This window comes from Pelecanus crispus, chromosome 3, assembly GCF_030463565.1.
Source record: "Pelecanus crispus isolate bPelCri1 chromosome 3, bPelCri1.pri, whole genome shotgun sequence".
Taxonomy (NCBI): Eukaryota; Metazoa; Chordata; class Aves; order Pelecaniformes; family Pelecanidae; genus Pelecanus; species Pelecanus crispus.
In genome coordinates, this window is record NC_134645.1 from 13,787,870 (window position 1) to 13,813,325 (window position 25,456).

Genomic DNA, 25,456 nt, shown 5'->3' on the forward strand with positions numbered 1-25,456 from the left:
ACAGACATTTTAAATGTTCTCACAGCTGAAGCCTGTACAATTGGACTGTTGTGAATTAAAAGTTTGGCTCTCTAATCATTAAAAAAAAATTTAAAAAAAAGAAAATAAAGAGGCGTGAGTCCTTGCAATGAAGCATTTCCAGATCTCCGGTATCTTTTTTTTCAGGAGTTTCCTTGACAAAGTCTGTCATCCTGTCTTATCCTGGGATTTCCGTGATCTTTAGGCATTATCCTTAGATACATCGCACAAGTAATCTTGGCTACATCCACACAGTGAGGGGAAGAGGGCCTGGGAACACCAAAACCATCTCCTCTTGTCTTCCAACCAGCCTGGTGTCAGCTGCCGTCTGGGCATATCATCTGCCCCAGGCTGGAGGGACAGGTGGGCAGGCTGAGCCCCCCATGCCCAGAGTGCACAGGCTCTCCCTGCCTCCACGGGGCTCTGGGGCATACGTGCAAGAGCAGGGGCCGTGGCTTGGTCATCAGAGCAGTCCTGGACTGCCATTCGCTGCAAGGTCAGCATCACCCTTGGCTTTCCAGGACTATCCCTCCATAAAAAAGTCACCTGGCTTTAGTTGTACTAGTGTCGTTAGACGCCAGCCTCACATAGAGACATGTGGGCATGCCAAAGGGTGCTTTATCCAGCATTGCCTGGGGAGAAGGGGGATGCTCATATAATTCCCTGCTAGGCTGCTTTAACTCTGTTGGTAAAGCATTATACTTCATCAGCAAAGCTATGTAGGCGCAAAACCTGTGTGTATGCTTTGCCTAAATTGGGGGGGGGGGGGGGGGGGAATCTGCACATCGACGTGTGAAATAAGTTCTTACCACCTGCTGCCTGCAAGCCAAGCACACCCACCTCACATCCGAAGGCCCAGTTTTGTCCTGTGGTTTCCCCAAACACCCTCCCTCCCTGCATCTTTGTATGTTGCTGTTACTCAAACAGGAACTGTTTGTGTTCACAGCCTTTAGCAGATGATGCAGTTCTTTTATCTCCCTTTGGCATCTCCCTGCCAGTTGCCGATGCAGCCGTGTACACATCTGAGAGCGATTTTTCTAGGACAGCACTGTGAGGCAAAATGCTTTCCCTATTTGTTTTCTCTCTCCTTTCATCCTAGCTCCTCCTGCCCCCTTTGTCTGAGCCCTTTTACTGGTCTCTGTCTGCAAAACCAAACTGGTACTTGTTGCTGGTACTGGGACCCTATGTAGGTCAACCCCTGAGAGTCATGAACCTGAGCTGCAGTGACCCTGCAGCTGCTTCTTGATGCAGGAGGGTAATTGGTCTGATCATTTCTTGTGCCACTTGGCCTCTGCCTCTCTTCTGCTTCCTTGGCAGATACCAGAAGTGCCATGCTGTGCCAGCCCACCTGGCTGCAAGCTGCACAAAAATCCCTGGCTCGTCAGGCCAGGAGCCCAAAATGACTTACAGACCTTCCTGTTTGGTGCTTCCTTCATGACCGCACACAGCCATGAGCACGGGGCTTGTGCTACTGATGGGAAATGCTTCTGCACAGTGCCGTTTCAAGCAAAAGTCCCACAGCCCACAGGGCTGCAGTTTAAAATGTCACTCAGAAATGTTCTGTGCCTGCAGAGAGAGGGGGTTGGCTGGTGTCTGCCAGCTGTGGGATTGCTCTGAAAGGCTGTTTTGTCCGCAGTAAGACCCCTTACCCTCTCCAGAGCTGCCGGTCCATACAGCAGTTACTTCACCAGTGCCGTTACCAGTGAAAAAAATGTTGAATGATGCAGAGCTATCCTTGTCATGTTCCTGCTTGACTTGCTTTAGGTGCTTCTGAAACCCCTGTGAGCCCCCCACCTATTGCTTTGTAGGGCCCTCAGCACTGAAAAACAGTCTCAGCATGGCCCTCAGTCCCTTTCCTACCAGTTTTCAGTAACAGAAATGGAAACCAAATCCAAATCTTCACCCCCATCGGAAACCTCGGCCGCAAAGCTGTCCTACCATTTCATATGCTGCTTTTATTTTTGAACTGTTAGACCTGCGACACTTCCTCTACAAAAGTTAAATTCAAAATTAGCTTCACGAGCGTAGAAAGGAAAGTCTGTCTTTTCAGTGTACATTATAGTCCCCAGCCCCCTCCAAAACAAAATGGAAGTGTCTCTGGTTCAAGGCAGCCTACACAACAGTGAGCTGCAGGAGCTGTAAGCTATTATTTTAGCTCCCAAGGAAAGTAATTACTATGGCAACCAACACATCCGAATGGCTCTTTGGCTGCTACTGAGACACAAACAACTTGCACACAAAGGCACATCTGAAACGTGCTGTGTGAAGTGTTCTTGGGTAGCTGTGTTTTTTGAAGAGCTTTATAAAACATGCGTAACTGGCTCCTGGTAAATGACTGCCAGAATAACAGCAAGCAATTGTACCATGCCATGATCCTAAAACAACCTAATCAATGGCTCAGCTTATTTGCCCCTGAAGAGATGAAGCAAAAAAAGTGCAGGCTCCATTTTAAGCCTGTGTGCTGGGAAGTACCCAGCAGAGCTGAAGATACATTCAATAAACAGACAATAAAATGGTGGGGGGAATGTCTCGTTCAGATCGTTCTGCGTACAGATGCAAACTCCCTGCAGGCTTTAGTGCCAGCTTGTTCCCTTGGGCTTACACGAAGTTTGTTGGAAAAAGGGGATTTAATTACAGCCCTGTAATGCTGGAGGGTGTTAACAAGTGATGTCTGTGTTTGTTTCTGTGCCTGTGCAGCAACCAGCCCCAACAGACCCCATCTCCAGCTGCAGTGCTGGGTACATTACTGTTGCTATCAGTGAATAAGGAAGCTTCTTGGGCAACAGCAAACTGTAATCATTGGCCATTGCTTAAGTATTACAGCATTTGGAGTGTCTCTGTCACCTTCAAATCAACATGCCGCTGATGTAATAACAGCTTGATCGTTTCTGGGCTCTGTGTGAAAAGTTGCGCCACTTCATGGTGCTGAGACAAACAGCTTAGGTTCCCTAAAACAAGAGATCTGATCCAAGCAACCTGGCCCAGGAGTACTGTCCAAAGATTCCCCACAGGGCAGATACAGACATGTCACTTATAGCAAGGATGCTGAGCGGCATTAACGTCACACTCCTGCTCTGTTACACAAGGCAGCTCTGCTGAAAATGAGGGTTACGGATCTGGGTACCTCAGAACAGAATTGGGTCCTGTAAGTGAGCACAACATGTCCCTTTACAAACCTGAATTGCTTTTTAAGATTTTTTTTTTATCACTTGAATCCTAAACTCTTGCTCTGGGTCCAGAATAAACTGAAAATCACAGCTGGGTTTAAAATAAAGACAAAATTAAGGAAGGAAATGTAATGATGTATTTTATTACAGAAGTGCCTTAGGACCAACCAAAAAAGGATCTTGTGATAGCAGGTACTGCATGACAGAGAGTTTTGGTTGACTGTAGCCTCTTAAGCAAAGTCACTTTATTTTGGATAAAAGAAAAACATCTGAAAAAAAGCACAAAGATGAAGCATCCCTAAGAAAATGCAACAAGCATATGTAAAATCTGATGCCTTGCTTCTGCCTTACAAAATAGTACCTGCCTGGAAGTCTGCCTGGTAGTCACCTGGAATTTCCAAGCTGCTGATCTCAGGGAAATAAATTCTCCTCTGTAATTTTTCTCATAAGAAGTTTCTTTTCTGACAGTAGTTGACAGTGCATTAAATGCCCCCCCCCCCAAAAAAAAAAAACAACAAAAAAAACCCCCAAACTGTTCTTTTTCACAGTATGCCTTTTTATTAGCTTTTTGGTAGAGGAAAGACAGGACCATTCACTCACAGGCTGACTTCCCAGTTCGCTTTTGCTACTAAACAGAAATCTCTTGCCTGGTTTACAGGAGCTGGGGCCAGGCTGCTAGGCAGCACTTAACCTGCCTTCATGGCATGCCTCTGCTATACCTGCAGGGTCACTGGCTGTGACAGAGTGGATAAATCCTTGTTCCTCACAAACATTTTGGGTTTTGGGTTGCAAAAGGCTGCTGCAGTACCTTTTCAGTGAGAGCGAGGGGAGATACAGATAAGCGAGCTAGTGCACTGCCCAGCTACTTGTGCAGAGCTGCAAGGCAGAGAAGTGAAACCAAAGTCTTGGAGATGTGCAGCAAGCTTTTCTGAATGCTCACCAGCTGTGGAAGTGCCCTGCTGCCAATGTCAGGCACGTTCAGGCCTCGTATTGCAGTTTTCTTCTGGGAAGAAAGTAGAGAAAAATGCAAGAAGCTTGCATTTGACCCTCACTGTAAGCAAAACTCAGTGCCACAATGAATAAGGCCTGAAACAAACTCTAAAAAACAGGAATGACCAAAAAGAAAATCCAGTGTAGTGAGATGCTGAACACTACTCACTTGTATCCTGCCTCTTCCCCTTGTCTCCCTCCCTCATTTGCCAGAGGTAGGCAGGTAGGACACACACAGAGGCGAACTATGAGAAATCCTCTAGGTAATGAAGCAGGGATCTTGAAATACTTTGCTTAAATCCTGAAGCTGACATTGCTCCACTGCCCGTACTCTTTCGTGCAAGATTCAGTCTTGTGCAAGTTGGTTTCTTTTCTGGTTTATCTGTCAGCTTGAAAATTGGGTGGATGGTTCATGAACAGATTGTCTGTGGTATTGCTTTTGCACCTGCACAGTCTTAGATGTCACTGGGGCCTGAAAGATCTTGCATCTGTGAAGGTATGGGAGAAAATGAAAGGGGGTGCATGACTCTTTCAAAGTCAGACAAAAAGACAAAGAGTTGGATCTGGACCTTCTCTGGTGTGAATCAGAGATGTAAATCAAAATGGCAGCTCCTGTTGTGTTAAAAAAACACACCTTAATGAAAACCTGTCTTTGTGAAGCAGAAATGCTTCCTATGTCTGGAGAAGCACGTTAAGAGGGAGATGTTGAGGGAGCCAAGGTGCTAAAGAGTGAGCTCCTGGGAATGCTTTGCACGTGAAAACACTTCATGAATCGGTTATAAATGTGGCTGCCCTCTCTTCCACCTGCCAGGAGCCTTCTTCGCTCCAAACAAAGTTTGTGCTGCTCTCCGGCCCATTTCAAACAGGAGGTGGTATTGATGAGCAGTAAAAAGCATGTTTACTTGCAATGTTGTTTTCAGATAAAGAACACTAGTTGTGAAGGTGCAGAAGAAAACACAGGAACAGCCGTTTGTGTTACACTGCAAACACGAGGCCATCGTTAACAAAGTACAGGTTTCAAAACCACCTTTGCTCAGCCCTGAGTGGGAGGTTTTGTTTCTGTGTCAGCTTGGAATCTGTAGTTTGTCTTGTCTAAAGGTGATTGCTGTGTTGGAAATGACTATTTAGCAAACACTGGTTGATTGAGATTTTTTGGTGGCAGTTCTTGGAATTATTGGTTCTTTGAACAAATCCTGAAAATGGGACCTCATAAAAATGTAACAACATCAAATTGTAGTGAAGTTCTTTCGCCTTGCACTTGAGCCTTGCCAAGAGATGTCAAAAATGTGCACACACATTACTTAAATGTTGCTAGGGTTTTCCCACACACTGAAATTGCCTGCAAAGACCTGAGACAGACAGGAGAAGTCGGTATTTCAAAAGATTATGATTTTTTAATGGATTCTGGGTCAGGGCCACATGAACGTGGTTTTGGAATAACACCTGGCCAGCAAATGCCCTGAGCCCGATTTACAGCTCCATCAGCAGGCACTGGACCTGCCTTGTGCCTCTTGTGGAGGGGCTAAGGGAGGGGCATAAAGGGAGAAAACAGCATTTTGTCATGTCATACTTTGCAAGGGCCCTGAAAGCTGTGGCAGTGCAATGAAAGTGGGGGAGGAGAGCTGGTGGCAGTGATGCTCTGTCCTCCAAAAGCCCAAATGAGCAGGCTGGCAGCCACACTGTCTGGCCCCAGCAGCACAAGCATGAGCATGCGCAGCTTTGCTCCCTCTTTTTGGCATCCTTCCCTCTCTCCTCCACCACCTCCAGCTGAGCAGACCCAGAGGGCCACTGCCCTCAGGTGAAAGCCCCCGGCACCTCTCCACGCGCCACCGCCCCCCTCTGCAGCTGCGCTGCCGCTTGCCAGCGTGCCACCCGCCGAGCCAGGGTGGCGGGGAGCAGCCGATGCATGGCGTAACTGCTCCCAGCGCTGGAAGGCAGTCATGTGATTTTTATGACTGCTCTCTAGAACTGTGTTTGGTCTGCTCCCGGCCACCGTTACTTCCTCTTGAGCGTCCTTCCCTGGCAGGGCTGCAGCTCCTGCTGGCAGTGCTGGGGGCCTTTTGGGGAGCAATGACAGAAGTGAAGAGAGAGGTGTTTGGGCAGATGCCCCCAGAGGAAGGAGGAGGAGTGGTGGAAAAGTTCATCTTAAAGTCAGACAGTGTGAAAGTGGAGATCCTGTCCTTAGGGTGCATAATCGCTGTTCTGGAGACGAAAGGCAGGGATGGCGAGTTTTCAGATGTTGTCCTAGGCTTTGACACTTTGGAAGGTGAGTCTAAATCTGTTTCTTTAAAAAAAAAAAAAACCAATCAGGCAATTTAACCAGGGTTTTCTGGCTTATTGCCACACTGCATGATCTGCTTCTAAGGTTCCCCTCCAAATCATGGGCTGAATAAATACAACTCCTGCTGCCTGTCCTGTGCTCAGTGGTGGACAGGGAACAGGGACACTGGTGGCTCCAGGTTGCAGTGTACCCCTCTAATGGGGTAGCTCTGTGTCACGCTTTGACCAGCAGTGACAGAGGCCTTTTCTGCAAATCTGCAAAGAATACAAGATTCCATCAGGCTTTTTTAATCAAAGATGTGCATGACTAGCGAGCTGTGTGTCCTGTGAAACATCGGAACTGCAGTAACCTATTTAGTACTGGGGGGAAGCAGAGAGAGACACCTCTGAGTCTGTAAGCACACCTGGAGACCACACATCAGGTCCCAATCCTTCCTTTTAACTGTGCATTGTTTTTCTGGCCAGGTTACATGAGGAAGCACCCGTTCTTTGGTGCCGTTGTGGGGCGTGTTGCCAACAGGATTGCGAAGGGGAGGTTCACCGTGGATGGGAAGCAGTATCAGCTGTTCCTCAACAATGGGCCCAACAGCCTGCATGGAGGAGCCAAGGGATTTGACAAGGTGAAAATCAGGCTGGTGGGTCCTGGTGTCCTCTGGCACACAGCTTGTGGGGTTGTGACAAGAGTATATGATGTCTTCACTCCCAACCCTGTAGGGTTTTCTGGTGGTTATTGAGTTGAATCAGCCCCCAGAACGTGCTGTGAGTGCAGAAACGGGGGGAAGTGAGACCCTGTGAGCTGCTGGGTTGGCTTGTCTTTGCCCAGGTGGCTTAGCAGGGCTCACATGTCATCCTTGGATGCCATGCAGAGGGTTGCTATGTTTCTGCATTACTGGAGCACTGAGGCCTTGTGAGCCCAGTTCTGACAGGGTTGTCCTGGGGCGAGGTGCTGCTCCTGCAGAGCCTGGGTTGGGACATGGTGGTGAGGACCCAACCTCATGCACGATGGGGGCTCCCAAGGCACCAGCCGCACTGCCCTAGAGTGGGTGGTGTAGTTGTCCCAGTGCCCAAAGAAAGTTTCCTTGGGAACAGTGATCTACACAGACTCATTTGCACCTGCAGTTTCAAGGCTGTTACCTGCCCATAGGTCCTCCCAGAGTCAGAAGGTCCTGGGTTTGCAGAAACTGAATATCATTGCTGCTTGCTTTTGACAGCACTCCCAAGTATGGGGAGAGCAGCATGGTGCTGCAGGTTCAGTGTGGTTATTGCATTACCCCCTTTGGTGCTGCTTTCATCCCAGTACAGTGTACCCTGGGCTCTCACTCTGCCTCACAGCAGCAGTTGACTAGATCAGGCCTGCAAAATGCCCCAGCACTGCTGTGTCCCCTCCCAAGCCCTTCCCTGTGACCTCCCAACATAAAATATCCTTTCCCTGGCCCCAGGGCACTCAACCCTTCCTGTCTTCTCCCAAGAGCTGCTGCTGAATTCCAGATACCATCTGTGTGCTACAAGTGGTAAGAGCAGCAGAGCATCTCCTCTCTTGAAAGTCTTGATACAGAATGCAAGATCTATACTTTTTCATCAAAAGTTCAGCCTGTGACTTTAACTCTCAGTGGAGAAAAACTGTGGACTTGTTTAGAGATTCTTTGAAACGGTATCTCTGTACTGTAAGATTAACAAACCTTGAACAAGTTTGTTAAGAGCCAGCAAACACCAAGATTAGAGGAACTAGGAGCATCATCACCCAAGATAAGTGCAGAGAAACCAGTTAGGACTAGCACATATTGTAGCAGAGCTGTGATAAGCTGCTCAGTGAGCCAACTCATGACTATATATGGGAAAAGGATCCGGAGTTCATGGAAAGGACACCGAAAGACCCCTATACAAAGACCACTAGGGACCCCCAAGGACCACCAACCCAAATCACCGAGCATGTGCACCTGGGGAGAGAATACGTAAATAAGTTCCGGGGACTCATTTTCCTAAGACCACCTTTTCCAAGAAATATGATGAATATGTGTATTTCTGTCCTACATAAATTGTATGTCTTTGGTTGTGCAGCATGCACGTTAGGTGGAAGTATCCCCCATGCATCTGGTGCCATAAATAAAGAATGCCTGCTTTCTAAAGCTCCAAGATGAGACAGAGAGTTTCCATAAACTGTAATTTTCAGTATCAGTCTTGCTGATAACCCTGCTGATTGCATAGCAGGCTTAGAAGTCTTTGCTTTCCTGAAGCCTTAAGCTTTGTTGGAGCGAATGCATTTGTAGCCAGCAAGTAGCTGATCCACAGTTTCCCCAGAGGAACACATGTGAATGTGGTGGTGCAGTTGCTTACCATGGTTAATGTTTTGTTTCGTGAAAGGACATCCAGGCTGACGGGGTAAAAGTCTGGAAAAAAGCTCACTTGTGGGCAGCGTAGTGTGAACTGGCATCAGATCAGGATCAAACACTCCTCAGCAGCCTTACAAAAAAGGGAGTACTGGCGTGACTTGGCTGTTGTACGCCCAAAGAGGACAATTTAGTTTAAAGTTTCTTTATATGCCCTGCCCCGCTGTGAGCTGGAGCTGAAAACATGCACTCCTTTGCACCTGGGACTTCCAGGCTGTCTTCTGCAGATGGGGGACATGGTCTCTTCTCCCGCCTCTTCCCCTTGCTTGCTGAAGGCACACCAACTTGGTGGGGACAAGGCAGTGACACCTGCCAGCCAGGGCTTTGTGTCCTCCAGTCCATCGGGCACGTTCAGGAGCCTGCTCAAGACCCCCTCCAGCCAGGTAACAGTCACCTGTGGTGAGCCCTAACAAAAGCAAGACAGTCTGGCTCCCAGCTGTGACTATCTTGGCCATTGTGTGGGTTTTTCATCATCTTGCAGACCTCGGTGCTGAGGTCAGTGAGTGGTCTGATGACAAGGAGGCTTGCAGCCACACTTACGTGGCAGCAATGTCTGACCACACTGCTGGAGGACTGGGGGACTTAAGAAAATAACCGTCTTTTAGCTTTGAAAAATAGTGATATCCATATGCTTACTGGCCTTTAATAGCTTTTTCTTCAAAGAGCTTAAATAGAAACTCATATATAAAACCACAGCATCCCACCGCAATGGGAGCTGCAGTCAAACTGCACTTGATGCAGGAAGACCTGCTCTGCACCCTCAGTTCCCACGTTTGTTGAAAACGTTGGCTTTTGACAAGCGCCCTGAGTTTGTGGTGTCTGCATAGGACATGAAAGGGGTCATCTCAAAAGCGTTATCTGGCCCCTGCCCCTAGATCTGTCCTCTTTGATTAGACAGTAACTGTTCCTTAGGTAGATGCAAAGCTCCAGAGACTGCACCTTGCCTCTTGTCGCATATCCATCCTGCAAGGGGCTGAGGCATCTGCTTAGCATCAGGTCCACGGCCAAGGTCAAACAGGCTGTCTGGGCAGCTAAATTTATAGTATGCTGGCTTGCTTCTCTCGCTAGCAGGTTCAGCTCCAAGCAAAGCCCTGGTCTCTGGCAGGGGCCAAGAAATGGAGAGGTCCCAGTTCTCTGGATCAGCACTGATGTTTGGATGTATCTGGCAGTACATCCGGTACTATTTAACCCAACCCCAGCCCCTAAGCAGGAGCTCCCAGTGTGTATTTACATTGTCCTAGAAGCCAGCCTCAAGTTAGCTGAAGGAAGGGCGGCAGCTTGTTGAGGTGATGTGGCACACCAGGAGATCCATGGGAGGGGCAATAAGTTCAGCTGCAGGGCAAAAATCAAACACATGGACCCTCTTAGGCATGGAGTAACACAAGCTGGGATAGACCCTCATCAGAGCAAACTGCCTCGTTTGTTTGGCTGCTCATTGGAAAACTTGTTCCCTGCTGCTGGCCCTGGCTGACCAAGTGCAGGCTGGTGCTTATGTTTTCTCCCACTACCCTTTTTCAGAAAGGGGATCTTGTTTTTTAGTCCTTCACAGGGAGAAAAACATTGTCTGGGCTTTTTAAGATGATTGAAAAAAACATTGTTTCAGCACATCATTCCTTGAGTACCTTTTGTCCCCGGGTTTAGCCCAGCCTGGGGCAGGAGAGAAGGACACCATGTTTCCCATGACTGTCCCATCAATGGCACACTCTTTGCAGGTTCTCTGGAGCCCCCAGGTCCTCCTGAACGGTGTCTGCTTCTTTCGGCTCAGCCCTGATGGTGAGGAAGGCTACCCTGGTGACCTGAAAGTCTGGGTGACCTACACACTCAGTGGCAGGGAGCTGGCCATCAACTATCGAGCCCAGACCAGCAAGACGACACCCATCAACCTGACAAACCATGCGTACTTCAACCTTGCAGGGCAGGTAAGCACAGGGAGATGAACCCTGTGGAGAGGCACTGCAGGGGAAGAAAGCCTGGGGACCCATGGGATGATCCATGGGCTTCTGATGGGGTCATTGGGACCAACATGCTGGTCTGGGGACACAGCATGCTTCTGGGGACACAACAATGGGGGTTGTCTCTATGCATCATGGGCTGCATGCAGCCTATGAGCTGGGACAGGACTGAGTCACACAGACCTCAACTGAGGATGTGTTATCCTGGTGTGTTGGGAACAGAGACATCCCATCATAAATATTAACTCTCCTTTTGTGTGTAACTCGGGAGTTTCAGTCTCTCCTGGTCCCTCGGGAAAATTACAGAGGAGATGCAGAACTGGCATGCCCTAGTGATGGACTGGCATTTCTTAGCTGTCTCCTGTTGGCGCTTCTGAGACAATGTACTGAACCCTTGCATGGATGGTGCAGCTGAGATCAGGGCCTGTAGTGCCAGCTAGAGTCAGCACAGCACTGAAATACCCAGGTTAAAATGGGGAGGAGAAATATCATGGAAGGGGGATGTGAGGCGGCCAAAGTTGCAGAGCGGGGCAGTAGCAGGGTGCAGAGGGCTCCCACACACTAGTCCAGGGTCCTGCCAACTAGATGGGCACTGTATTGTATTTTAGTCTCACCCTGTTTATAACTGGGCTTGGAGGAAAAGGATCTGGGAAATAAAATGTTGCTCAGCAGAGCAATAGGATGGGACAGTGCAGTCACACCTGGACGTGAGACAAAGACGCTTAGAAGTGTTAGTGAGCAACATCCCAGCCCCTCCATGCAGGAGATCTGCTCAAGCTACTGCCCTAGTAATGGCTGTGCAGTTGTTAGTTTACCCTCTGTTTGTCCTCCCAGCAGTACAGTTATATCAACACCTACAGCATGCAACTCAGGCATGTTTCCAGAGGAACAAGAGACCTTTGGGCATGAAATTGCTGCTCAGATTAGACAGTGATGTGCAGGCTCAGCTTTGATCCTGCTCCCCTTCCAGCCCAGCAGGTTCCCTGCCAGCATCCTCAAGGCTGTAGGAGAGGAAGAGGAGCACAGTCCCCCGTGCTGCAGGAGATGAGCTAGGAGGATGAGTTGCGCTTCCCCAATGTTTGCTTCCTTCCCCTTTTGCTCACTGCTGTGTGCTCAGCAACCAGTGTGTTTTGCCTAGTTGATCTGTAGGGTGGTAGTACTTGGCGAGGTACAAATTCAGACTGATAGTCTCAACCCTGGAAGATTTATAGCTCCTTGGTCCCATGCAGGTTTTTGCCTGTGCTGGTATTTTTGTCCAGTGCCCAGCGTCAAGGTGGGATGATGGCCAAGAGGTCCCCCAGGCACTACCAGAATCAGCTGTAGCACCACCATGGGCAGTCACTTCAGGGGTGTGCTTAGGGCTGCTCGAATGGTGGAAGGGCCTCAGCAGGAATCCCAGTATTTCCCATCCTCCTGCAGGGCTCACAGGATATCTACGACCACGAGATTTCTATTGAAGCAGATTCCTACCTGCCTGTGGACGACACCAAGATCCCTACTGGTAGGTGTTGTGACACCTATAGCACATGGTGGAGACAGTTTTACAGACGGGTGTTTGTGGGTATCGGGGAACAGCTGTGCCCAGCAAGGGAGGACACACCAGGACCCAGGGGACCTCAGGCACAGCAGGACCTTCACCTATGAGCACAGTCCCACAGCACCTGAGCAGAGTGGGCAGAGACAGGTGCCAGTAACAGCCCCAGACCTGGAGGGGGGGTGGGCCAGGGTCTGTCCGGGGGTGCAGGCAGGAGCAGCAGGAAATGGGGCCAGAGGCAAGTGGGGTGCAAGGCTGCAAGGTGGGTCCAAGGGGCCCATGCAGGAGACAAGCTTCCTATGACATAGGACCAAAGCATGTCCCTCCAGACCTGTTTGGCCAGCATTTCCTTGCAGGCCAATCCATTGTTCCCAGGACCAGTGGGGCCACCAGAGAGGGTCACTCAGCACTTTGAGAGCTGGGATTGGCCTGGGGTTTGCCTGCTTTGCTTCCTCCAGCAGTGTTCAGCTTTATTATGCTTCTCTACTGGAATTTTCCATGTGATGTCAAAGTCTTACTTCCACAGATCTTATTTCCATAAGATCAGCCCATGCTTAAAGTCCACAGAAAGCAGGATTATTCGTTTCTTAAGCGTCAGGAAAATGTGTGAGATGCAAGCAGCATGCTCTAGGCACAGGGCTGCTGTTTATCCACGCGATGGCACACCAGCACATGGTCAGTCTCCCTGATCTGGAGGGCAGCTCCCAGGACCAGCACTGAGCTCTAGAACTGCTGGAATCTCTGGTGCTTGGGAGCCCAGCATCGTCCTTCCCTGCAAAAGCTGAGCCATCAGTCCCCTCATTGGGATGGGAGAGTTGGTGCTACTGGCTGGGAGGCTGAAGACACAAAACCAACACTTTTCTTTCCTGTCTTTAATGTCCTGCATGGCTAATTGCTGCTGTCTCCAGCTTCAGCACGGAGAAGCGAGCTGGCAGCCCCTTGCACCCGGTCTTGATTCAGGGAGTAAAAAGGAGAAAACAGGGCTTTCTAGTTTTGTCCCCGACCCCCCCTTCCACTCTGTTACTCCCCATAAACAATTGAGCTGCTAAGTTAAATAATCTGAACAAGCTGGGACGGGGAACACGTTCCCCGTACCCGCAGGAGAGCCAGCACCAAACACATGCACTTGGCAATGGTCCCACTGCTAACAAGGGGGCACCTTGCTTTGGGTGGCTTTACTCCAATCCTCCCACCATGCTGCTCCAACACCCACTTTTCATTTAGTGTAAGTGACTGTGCTGAGTTAGAGTAAGTGTTGATCTAACTGCAAAATGAATCTGATACCAAGTTTTATTGTTTTTAAGAACAAAAAGCATTATTTTAAAAAAAAGCTGCATTTGGCTTAATTTTTGAAAAATGCAAAATAGGTTAAAATAATTAAAAAAAGCGGACTTCTAGATTCGCTCCTAAAGGATGGCTTTTCATCCAGCCAGACTGGTTTAGAGGAATGGAGGCCATTGGAGTGCAGATGCTGAGCCATGGCACGCGAGGGTGCTGTGCCAGAGGTCTCCGGAGGACAGAGCAGTGACAGGAGCACCAAGCAGCCAGGCCAGGGCATAAATGCCAGGAAGGCTGTGCTCCCGAGTGCGCCTAGCATCAATGGAAGAGAAACTGGGTGTGGGGTGGGATGTGTGCCGGAGGGCTGCATGAGCCTGCGAGTTGGTTTCTGGTAAGTGTAGGCTCTGCTGAAAATGGCAGGGCTTGTTTCCCTGACACTCTTGCAGGGCTGCTTTGCTGAGTGCACCTTCTGACTTCAGGAGGCAGAGGAAGAGAGGCTTTAAAAAGCAAAAAAAAGAAAGCAAGAAAGCTTTTTAGCTCAGGTGTCTGCTAAGACCAGAGTTACGTCTGTGTTCACGAACCAAAACCACTGTGCATGCATGCATTAGCCTTCATCTGGAGGAGTGGGTCTCCCAGTCCAGGCAGCTTTTGCTCAGCTTGGTGTGGCATGCCTGGGCTCAAGCCAGGGAAGAGCTTAAGGCTGCACCAAACCCACTGCCCTGCTTCCCCCCACTGCTTTCACCATGGAGCTGTTTCACGTCTTAATTGCGGCTGGCTTGCTGCCCCTGCTTTTTGCAGTTCCTCTTGTTGTTTTGGGTAAACATAACCTTTGAAGCTGATAAAACTGTGTATAGTCTTAGCCCTGGGGTGAAGACGAGATTTGTGCAACTATTACAGACAGAGCCCTTGCATGCAATGGCTGTTGTATTTTATGTGTCTAAATCAAAATGTGGGGTTTTTTTTCAAGGTGTTTTTCCGCCCCCAACTGAATCCAGTAAATGCACTGCTTTTAGATAGGATCAGAAGCCACAGAAATGTGCTGCTTTTCAGGTGGAGACTGATGTTTCTCAAGGTTTGCAGAGCAGAACCGGTGCAGAGCTGCAGCTGAGCTGGGCGCGTGACTGCAGTGAGCAGAGCACAGCACATAGGGCCGGCAGCGGGGCTGGGATGCCTGCGCACCGCCATCCCCAACACTGGCAGCTGGCTGCTGACCCTTGGAAACCTTTTGCTTTAGAGAGGGGTAGAAAAATGTGATGTTAGGGAAAAAAACCCTCCCCTGCCCTTCCTCTCTTGCCTTCCCCCTGCAAACCCCCTTGCCTTTGGGTTGGGATGGCTGTGTTTTTCACTGTTTAGTATGTCTTAGGGTTGTTCTCACTGCAAGAGCTTTATCACAGGATGCTGCATCCCCACATCAGGCCTTAAAAAAAGACTTGAGGGAAAATGCTGGTGTTAAACCTTTTTTCCTGAAACAATGCCCTGAGGCAGGAGGGGACTGGTCCCAGTGTACAGCCTATATTCACCGTCCTGGCAGGTGGGCCACCTTTGTGGCCATTTCACAGATATTTACTTAGAGATCTGGGAGGATTCATTTATTTATTTAGAGAGAGATAGTATATGTGTATAAATCTTATGCATATACAAATATTTATAGCTGTTACCGTAAAAGCCGGTTGCAAAAACTCTCTAAGACTCATCTTTGGAGTTTTAGAAAGCAAGCATTCTTTATTGCAGCGCCGGGTGCACAGGGGATACTTCCACCTAACGTGCACACCAGATACTTAACTACAAAGATTATATACGATTTAAGATATACATATTCATCACATTTCCAAGAAATGATTATCATATTCATGTTATTCCTTGGAACTCATTAAGATATGTAAATGTCCTTCACGCATGCATACTTATGTCCATTGGTGGTCTTTTGGGGTCCTCTGGTGGTTGTCGGTAGTCTTCCTCACTGTGTTCGCTGGTTGACTCAGGGTTTTGGGCATGCTTGGTTCTTTTTTGGCTTGGTTATACAATTCTATTGATACAAAACTAGCTCATTGTAGTGCATCCTCCTTATCTATTCTACTCAAGGATACAATGTCCCATGAATTCCCTTTTGTCTAATCTTGTAGCAAGCTCTAAGGCCATCTACCCATAAAGTATTTGAAGCATCCCAAGTTTGGCTATATTGTTTCACAGGAGGGGAATAATTTGCTTTTCTCAAGCTTGGTATCAATCCCTCCTTTTCTTCTGAGGATTGACAGCAAGTTTCAATCCTCATCATATCAATTTTCTATACTTCCAACAAAGGCTGGAACAACAATTACAACATGGTATTATTGTACAAACAATTATACCTACCACAGTAATAAAAATGATTAGTGAAAATAACTTCTTTAGCCAGGACCAATCAGGCAAGCACGAGGTTAACTTATGCCAGATTTCTTCAAACCTTCAGGATGTATCATTCTTCTGTATTTGTTCAACTATTTTAATTTGCTGTTATATAATTCCCAAGTGTACATTTATTTGTCCCGTTCATCAATATCTGTGCAACAACTAGAGTTGACAACTGCGCATACTCCGCCCTGGGAGGCTAATATTGTGTCTAAGGCCATTCTATTCTGGATACTTATTCTTGATAATCCTGTAACTTCTCTTTGTGAAGCTTCTATTGCATCTGAAGTAGCATTTCCGATCTTTTCCATAACTGCTGATATATTTACTATGGCTTTTTCCAGTTCACTGACACCTAACCTTGGAATAAACCATCTGGCAAATGAATGGAAGGCCACGGGACAGATTAATAATGGATTGGACCAGTAATTACTGGATATCTCTCTTCTGCTCCGTCCCATAGGTGTTCTTGGCCACCCTCTCCCTCTAAGTTCAGTCATCATCTTAATTCTGGGAAGTATCACTCCTAATGTACAAGAACTTGACCACCAAGGAGGCAAGGCTTTACGAGCCTTATTTCCACATAACCAGTACTATCCTGTTCCTTCGGGTGCTTCCCAGTATTTTCCTTGGTATTGTTCTTGTCCCTTCCTAAAATGTAACTGCATATACCCATCGCATTGTGACTAATTTCCTACCAAGGAGTCTCCAGGGGTAATCAACTTAACTGTTACATCTAACCTTCTCTTGTAATTTAGGGGTCTCAATCTCCCAGACTTGGGTGTCTATGCCATAATTCTTAAAATGAGTGTCTGGTTCATCCCATAGTTTGTCCCAAGTAGTATTAAAAGGGATTGGAAGACCTATTGTTGTAGCATGTGCCATAGTGCTATGTCCTGGAAACCTGGAATAAATCCAGCAATCACTTGCATTAATCGCAGAGGCAACTTTCACTACTAACTGTACATGAACATTTTTCTCCCACAAAGTTTCTAATTCTGTCTCTGTGCTTCCTGAAATCATGATTAGCATATACATTACAGTTACTATCATCGCCTTAACATGAGTCTTAAAGGTGCTGTCTCTTCAGAAGTCCATAGCTGCTTGATCCAGGAATAATGAGTCCATGGTCCTTTTCCTTCCAGTTTGGCTGCTGGATGTGTGGTTAACAAAACCTGAAATGGTCCCTTCCACTTCTCTTGTAGTGGTTCAGAGGTCCAGGACTTGACATACACCCAGTCTCCAGGTTGGAAAGGATGTGCTGGGGAATCAAGACATTTATTTAAGACTATATATTTCTTCAGTTTATACAACACTCTCCCAAGGGCCATCAAATAATTTTTCATATCACTTTCCCCTTGTATTTGCGTCTCTCCTGGTAATCCAGCTGTCTGATACGATCGCCCATACATTAACTCATACGGGCTAAAATGTTGTCTGCCTCAAGGTTGGACTTAGCAAAGCTAAAGGTAAAACCTGAGTCCAATTCATTGAGGTTTCTTGACATATTTTGCTTAACTGAGTTTTAAGAGTATGATTCATCCTTTCTACTAGACTGAGGTCTATAGGGGGTATCAGATCCCAACTAATACCTAGCATTCTACTTATTTCAGTAACTACTTTAGCTATAAAATGCAGACCTCTAGCCAATGACATTCCAAGAGGTATTCCAAATCTCGGAATTATTTCTTTCAACAATATTTTTATGACATCTCTTGCTTTGTTGGTGCGACATGGAAAGGCCTCAGGCCAGCCTGTATACATATCCATGAGGACCAATAAATACTTTAGCCTCCTTTTCGGTAAAATCTATTTGCCAATATTTTCCCGGTGTCTGTCCTTCAGTAGTTTTTCCAAATTGAACTTTAGTCTGCGTTTTTGGATTATTCCTACAACATATTTCACATCTTTCTGTAACTCATCTAATGATTTCTACCATATTTCTACTAACAACTTATTTTTGTGAATGTTTTCACATATTTTCTGTTCCCCAGTGCACAGCATTGTGTTCCTCCTTTACTAGACTACTCATAATGGAATAGGGTACTACTACTAGGCCTGAGGATGTAACTGCCCACCTGTTTTCTCATTTTTCTGCTTTCAAGGTTTCAATTAATTTTAAGTCCTGCTTGTCATAGACAGGGTTCTCCTGAAGGGAAATTTTCCTCTCCGGTACTATAGCTAATATTTCTTCTTCTAAGCCTTTTTCTGCAGCCTGCTTTGGAGCCAAATCGGCCATTTTATTTCCCTTTTCCTGAGTGGTTCGTCCTGATTGGTGGGCTTTGCAATGCATGATAGCTACAGCAACAGGAGCTTTTATACTTTCCAGTAAACTCAAAATTTCTTCTTTATGTTTTATCTCCATCCTTTGGGCAGATAGTAATCCTCTTTCTTTCCAGATAGCTCCATGCACATGCACTAGTCCAAAGGCATATTTTGAGTCATTCCAAATATTTACACGTTTGCCTTCGCTCAATTATAAAGCTCGGGTAAGAGCAATTAATTCAGCCTTTTGGGCCGATGTTTTGATAGGTAGGACCTGTGCTTCTACCACTGTGTCAACAATAGTGACTGCATATCCTGATACTTGCTTTCCCTGCTTCACACTACCATCCGTGTACAATTCCCAGTCCGGATTCTGCAAGGGGATGTCCTTTATATCAGGCCTGCTTGAGTAAACCTCTTCAATGGTCTGCAAGCAATTGTGTTCTGGCTTGCCTTCTTCCTGTCGAACTGAGAGGAACATAGCAGGATTAATTATTGCAGTGGTCTTTAAGATTACATCATCTGGTTCCATTAGTACCACTTGGCATTTTAGCATTCTACTAGGAGACAACCAATGTCCACCTTTCTGATTCAGTACTGTAATCACCATGTGTGGAACATAAACAGTTATTTTCTGTCCCATAGTAAGCTTCCGTGCCTCTTGTATTAATAATACTGTTGCAGCTACTGCTTTCAGACACCCAGGCCATCCCTGGCTTACTGTAACCAGTTGTTTAGAAAAATATGCCACTGCTCGCTTATATTCCCCCAAGCGTTGAGTCAAAACACCGAGAGCCATGGCTTGTCTTTCATGAGTGAATAGTTCAAAAGGCTTCTCTAAATTAGGCAGGCCTAGGGCTGGAGCTTTCATCAAGGCTCTTTTAAGCTGAGTGTGTGCGTTTCGACTGTCACTGGTCCATTGTAAGGGGGCCTTTAGATGATTTCAATAATTCGTACAAGGGCTTCATCATTAATCCATAATTAACAATCCATAAGCAACACCATCCCACCATCCCTAAAAACGTTCTCAGTTCATGGACATTCCAAGGTTCTGGAAGTTAGCAAATAGCTTCTTTCCTTTCATTACTTAATTGTCTTTGTCCTTTCAGGATTTCAAACCCCAAATATGTTATGGTTTCATGTGCAATTTGAGCTTTTTCTTTTGATACTCAATAACCACTAAGTCCAAGGAAATTTAATAAACTGATTGTCAGTTCCAAACATTCTGCCCGAGATTTCCCAGCTAGCAATATATTGTCCACATATTGTAGCATTATTCCAGTCCTATTGTCTTGTCTCCACAATTCCAATTCCCTTGCTAATTGATTTCCAAAAATTGTTGGACTATTTTTGAATCCTTGAGGTAATACTGTCCAGGTATACTGGGTCTTTCTTCCTGTTTCAGGATTTTCCCACTCAAAATCAAATGATTCCTGACTGTCAAAATCAAGCGGAATGCAGAAAAAGGCATCTTTTAAATCTAGAACTGTAAACCACCCATATTCTTCAGTAAGAGCTGTCAGCAGCATATATGGATTTGCTACCACAGGGTGGAGATCCTGGACAATTTGATTCACTGTTCTTAGATCCTGGACTAACCTGTAGGATTTCCCATCAGCTTTCTTAACAGGCAGAATTGGAGTATTATACTTAGATTCACGTTCTCTCAATAATCCATACTTTAAAAATTTCTGTATAATAGATATTAGCCCAATTTTAACCTCTAATTTTAAAGGATATTGCTTCAGTCTAACCGGCACTGATCCTGGTTTAAGGTCTATCCTTACAGGTTCAGCTCTCTTTGATCTCCCTGGTACCTCTCCCACCCAGACAATGGGAATTACTGCATTCTCGATTTCAGTTGTGATTTTCTTTTCCATCCATTCTGTTTCTTGCAATAATAATATTGAAGCTTGGACAAATTTAGATTCAGGCACTATCACTTCCACTTCCCCCTTTTTGAACTTTATTTCAGCTCCCAATTTTTCTAATAAATCTCGACCTATTAGGGGTTTCAGTGCACCAGGCAAATACAGAAACTGATGTGTTACCCATTGTTTTCCAATTTTAAACTTAAAGGGTGTAAAGAAGGGCCATGTCTCTGCCTTTCCTGTCGCACCAATAATTCTTACAGTATCATATCCCAATTCGTGTTTCTTTGTATTTAAAACTAAGTTGCCCCTTTATCAACTAAACATTCTATTTCTGTTTCATTTTCCCCCAGCTTGATTTTAACTAGAGGTTCTGCTGGGGAAGATTCCTCTGGTCTCCTTCAGTCCCTAGCTTCTACAGCCAGTATTGATGTATCTGGTTCTTTACTCCTCCACAAACATGGGTGCTCCCGCTTCCAGTGTCCCTCTTCTCTACAATAAGCGCATTGTTTCTCTCCTATTAGGGGTTTTGAGAATCCCCTGCCACTGCCTCTTCCTCGACAGCCATTTCTAAATTCAACCCTAAGCCCCCCTTGAGGACTATGAATTCCTTCTAATACAGCGATCAATTTAGCACTCTCCTTTTCTTTCCATTGATCCTTGTTTCTATAAACCAACCAAGCCACATCCAGCAATTTTCCTACATCTCTAGCATCTACTCCGTGCAACTTTTGTAACTTTCTTTGGATATAGTCAGCAGACTGTCCAGTAAACAAAGTAGCTAACTGACTCTTTCCTTCCTCCGATTCCAGATCAAGAGTCGTGTATTTCCGAGCTGTTTCTTTTAATCTATTTAAAAAGTCAGTCGGAGATTCCTTCCTATCTTGTTTAATTCCATACAACTTTGACCAATTTATAGCCTTCAGCAAGGCATTTCTTATACCGAATAAAATCATTTCTGATATTGTGTCAGTAATAATTTATCTTCATTATCATTAGGGTCCCAGTCGGGATCCGCTGAGGGAAAATGGTGTTCTGGTTGCCCGTGCAATGCTCCCGCCGCTACCTGAGCTTCAACCTGAGTTCTCGGAGCCTTGCAAATCATTTCCCTTTCAGTGCCATCAAACAATACTTGCATGATAGCCTCAATATCTTTCCAATCAGGGTCTTGAGTTTTAATCATCATTTCAAAAACACTAGCCACCTGATCGGGATTATCTCTATAGCTACTGGCAGTTAATTTCCAGTTATTTAAACCTGTGATTGAACATGGTACTTCTACCACAACTGGACTGTCATTTCCAACTGCCTGTCTCAGTGGTGCTTGTAACACAATCCCCTGCCAGCTGCAAGTTCTCTCTGCCACTGGAGTCGTTCGTACAGCACTTTCCTCAGATTCGTCATCTGATCTCTCTATTCCAGAGGGCTCAGATCCCTGTTTCTGAGCCCTCTGTCTCAATCTTGAAGCCACTAACATTTCCGCATCCTCTTTCTGCTCACTCTGAGTCAGCTTTACACATCTCTGTCCAATACTACATGCCGAACCACACCTCTTTAACATCTTCCCTTTATTCTTCTCTTGCTTATCCTTTTCTAGTGCCAACACCAAAGGATCACTTGGAGCTATATTGATCCCACACTTCTTTTGCCACTCAGAGTGCTGCCTTAATGTAAAGAACATATCAGCATACAGTGTTTCATCCCATTTTCCCTCCCTTCTCAGGTACAACAATTGTAAAAAGGTATTGTAATTTAGAGTACCATTTACTGGCCACTTTTCTCCATCCTCCAATTTATATAGTGGCCACCATTGGTTACAGTATTTAATTAAATCATCCCTTTTCATGACCCCACCTGGCAGCCCAGCAATTTGTTTCCAATAACTCAGAACACACCCCAAAGGTGATTTCTTTAAAATTCCCCCACCCTTAGATGATCCAGCACCCATTTCAAACACAAGAAGTAACACAACGAAACCACAACGACAATCAATACCACAAACAAACAAACACTTATAATGACAATAACTGCAGTTTTTCCAAACTTAATCAAACCTAATCAAGCCAATGGGGACTCTAACCCCAACCAATGGGGACTCTAACCCCAGCCCAGGTCTTAACCCAACCCTGCGGAGCTTTCACTGCGACTGATGGGCAGGTATCCAAATTTCCAGAAAGAATGCCTTAATACTTACAAATCAGTGGTCTTTACTCAGGGGCTCTTCAGTCCAGGGATTGTGGTCCTTCCTGAGAATCCCTCGATGCTGGCTGAAGTCCTGCGATCCCAGGAACTGTCAAGGCTCAAGAGCTGAGTCCCATCTGGGTCACCAAAACTGTTACCGTAAAAGCCGGGTGCACAGGGGATACTTCCACCTAACGTGCACCTGGCACCGCAATAAAGAATGCCTGCTTTCTAAAACTCCAAAGATGAGTCTTAGAGAGTTTTTGCAACTGGCTCTTACGGTAACAATAGCTAATAAGTTTTGGGTTTATATTAATTAGCTTGTATAGTTCCATAGACAAACACCCCCCCCATCTTTTTCTCTTGCTCCTTGGCTTTGCTTTGTCCCAGCTAAGAACAGCTGTGTCCCCGGGGCCTGCCAGCTCTGCTGGCAGACAAGATGATGATGTCCCAGTGGCCACAAGGCAAGCTTGCTTGAAGCAGGGCACTGCAATGCACCAAGGATCGCAAACAGCTTAAAACCCTCAGCTGATCAAAGCAAGGGTTCTCAACCCTGTGCAGGGGCCAGCGCCATGGGTGTTTGCTGGTGTGTGGGTGAGTGGCCAACACTGCTGTTCTCCTTGCCCAGGGGAGGTGGCTTCCGTGCAGGGCACCAGCTTTGATCTCCGTCAGCCCGTGGAGCTAGGGAAGCACTTGCAGAAGTTTCACCTGGATGGTTTTGACCACAACTTCTGCCTGCAGCAGGCGCAGGCTCGACACCTCGTGGCCAGGTAGGCTGGGACCCCAGCAGGGGTCCCCCACCCCTGGAGCCATGGGGCACCCATTCGGCCAGCCCCTTGGCATCCACCACCGGCATCTCCCCAGGGCTTGCCACCCGCCCACTGGCAGGGCCATGGAGGTTCACACCACCCAGCCTGGCATCCAGTTTTATACCGGGAACAACCTAGATGGCTCCCTGAAGGGCAAAGGTGCCGTCGCATACCCCAAGCACTCAGCTTTCTGCCTGGAAACCCAGAACTGGCCTGATGCCGTCAACAAGGTGAGCTGTCCCCCCACCCCTGGGAGCTGCTCGGGTCCTGTGGCAGGGGACCATACCACCACCACCCATGTCTCTGGGGTGTTAAATATATGAACAGAGTCCATTTGGCAAGGGGACACTTTGTAGACACCAGAACTGAGGTAGGCACAAGTCACAGCATCCTGCAACGTTAGGCAGGGGTTAGCCAGCACATCGGGGACTGGCCCCACACAGCCCAACTTCCCAAGGGTGCGGGGTCTGGAGCAGAAGACCCCACCAGGGCCTTGCCACATGCTCCCCACAGGGCCTGAATTCAACCAGGGGGAGGACTCATCCACTCAGCAAGTAATGGGCAGTTAAATACTGCCATTGGAAATGCCTGGGGGGAGCCCTGGGATGCCGCCACAGGAAAGCCGAGGGGATGCAGCCATGTCCTCATGACCCTTTCTGGTCCTGCGGCGTGCTCTCACAATCACTGATGTGCTGCTGCTTCTCCCAGCCCCACTTCCCCAACATCCTACTCCGGCCGGGCGAGGAATACAACCATACCACGTGGCTCGTGTTCAACACTGCTTAAGGAAAGGGGATGCTGACTCCGACCATCAAGAGGGGCAATTGCCTCCAGCAGGTTAGCCAGGAATTCTGCCAGGTGCCAAACGGTGCTTCCAAACCACCCTGGGTGATGCATCCCATTTGGGAACTTTTTTCCTCCTCTGTGGTTTTCCACTGTGGTTTCTGCTGGCTTTAACTCCTGTCACCACCTCTGCTGCTATTTGGTCTGTGCAAAGCTCTCACCCTCTGTCCAGCCTCACCCTGGGCATTAGGTTTTGTTTCACAGTAAAAATGCACTGAAAACACCTTGTTTAGGGACATGGCATGTCGCAGCTCAAACCACAGCAGGGGAATATCTGCTAATATTCATGTGGAGCATGTGGGAAGGCTGATAAAACTGTGGTTGTTCATTACAACATCAGCTATTCCAAGCGAAGTGCTCTGAGCTGTGCTGGCTGCTGCTCTCTCCCTGCCACTGACCTGCCCCGCAGCTCAGTGTCAGCTCACCGAAGGGTGCCCTGCCCTTCCCGTGCCGGGCACCAGGGCAGCCCTCACGGCCAGAGCAGCCCGGTCTGACAGCAGTGTTGCGATGGCATGGGTACGCAGTGGTCACGCAGAATAGCTTTGTGGAGGATGGTGTGCTGGGATTATCCCAGCTGGCCGCCCTGGTTCCTCTGACTTAACTCCCGTTTTGAAGCCAGCAGCAATAGTTGCACAAGCGCATCTTCTGCACTATGCCTTGTGGGTGCAGCCATCGAGTCCTGAATATATAACTGCAGGAGGAAAAACCATCATCTTAATGTTGTGTTTCCATGTGAAATATGTATCATCCCCAAAACCCTGTAATGGGCCTGTCTGATGAAAACCTCCACATTTCTGAGGTTTCATAAAAAATTGGCACAAGCCAGGGGATGGCAGTGCCATCTTATTAGGGAGCTTGACCCCTCCCCCCAGGGACATGGGGGTAGCCAGCCCTTGGGCCAGGCACCCCATACGAGGCATCGCAGCCTGACTCCCACCTTCTCCTGCCATGCTGCTGCCGAAGGGGCTGCACAAGCCATGGCTCCCGCTGGCAGATTGTGGTTGGGGCCCGTAGCACTCCAGCGTGCTTCCTCAGCTGCAGAGCTGTGGGAATGATCTTGTCCCCAGTGGAAGTGCCTGGCCATTGCGCTCGAAACATGGCAGACCATCAGAGTCAGTTCTGCCACCGACCCCCAAAACGAGAACCCCGCTGCTCTCCTGCAATGCACTCCCCGAGTACATGGATGTGCACAGTGGTCACGGTTATATGGCTGCAGCTCATACTGTGTAAGGACTGGTATCATTTGGAGAATAAAGCCCAGCTGCTCCAAGCTCAGGAAATGCTAGGCTGCAAACCAGAGGTGGAAGCACCATCACCCCTATGAGAGCGGGGTTTGCCCACTGCACTAGAGACCTTGGGTATGCGTCCCCTCACCCCCCACACTCAGCCAGGCTGCACAGGGCGCACACACCCTGCCTAGAGGGGCAGGGCCCAGGGTTACAGCAGCAGTGGTCACACAAAGATGCCCCTGGCCGGGCATCTTTTCCAAGAGC

The 25,456-nt window shown here is 47.5% G+C and overlaps 1 protein-coding gene across 1 annotated transcript; it reads left to right on the forward strand.

Moving 5' to 3' along the window:
- The first annotated feature begins 6,245 nt into the window (after positions 1–6,245).
- On the forward strand, positions 6,246–23,906 carry GALM (galactose mutarotase). Its single transcript, XM_009479734.2, has 7 exons — positions 6,246–6,441; positions 6,921–7,075; positions 10,555–10,761; positions 12,214–12,295; positions 22,940–23,081; positions 23,176–23,350; positions 23,829–23,906. The coding sequence occupies exons 1-7, from the start codon at positions 6,246–6,248 to the stop codon at positions 23,904–23,906; spliced, it is 1,035 nt and encodes a 344-aa protein (XP_009478009.1).
- The last annotated feature ends 1,550 nt before the right edge of the window (positions 23,907–25,456 follow it).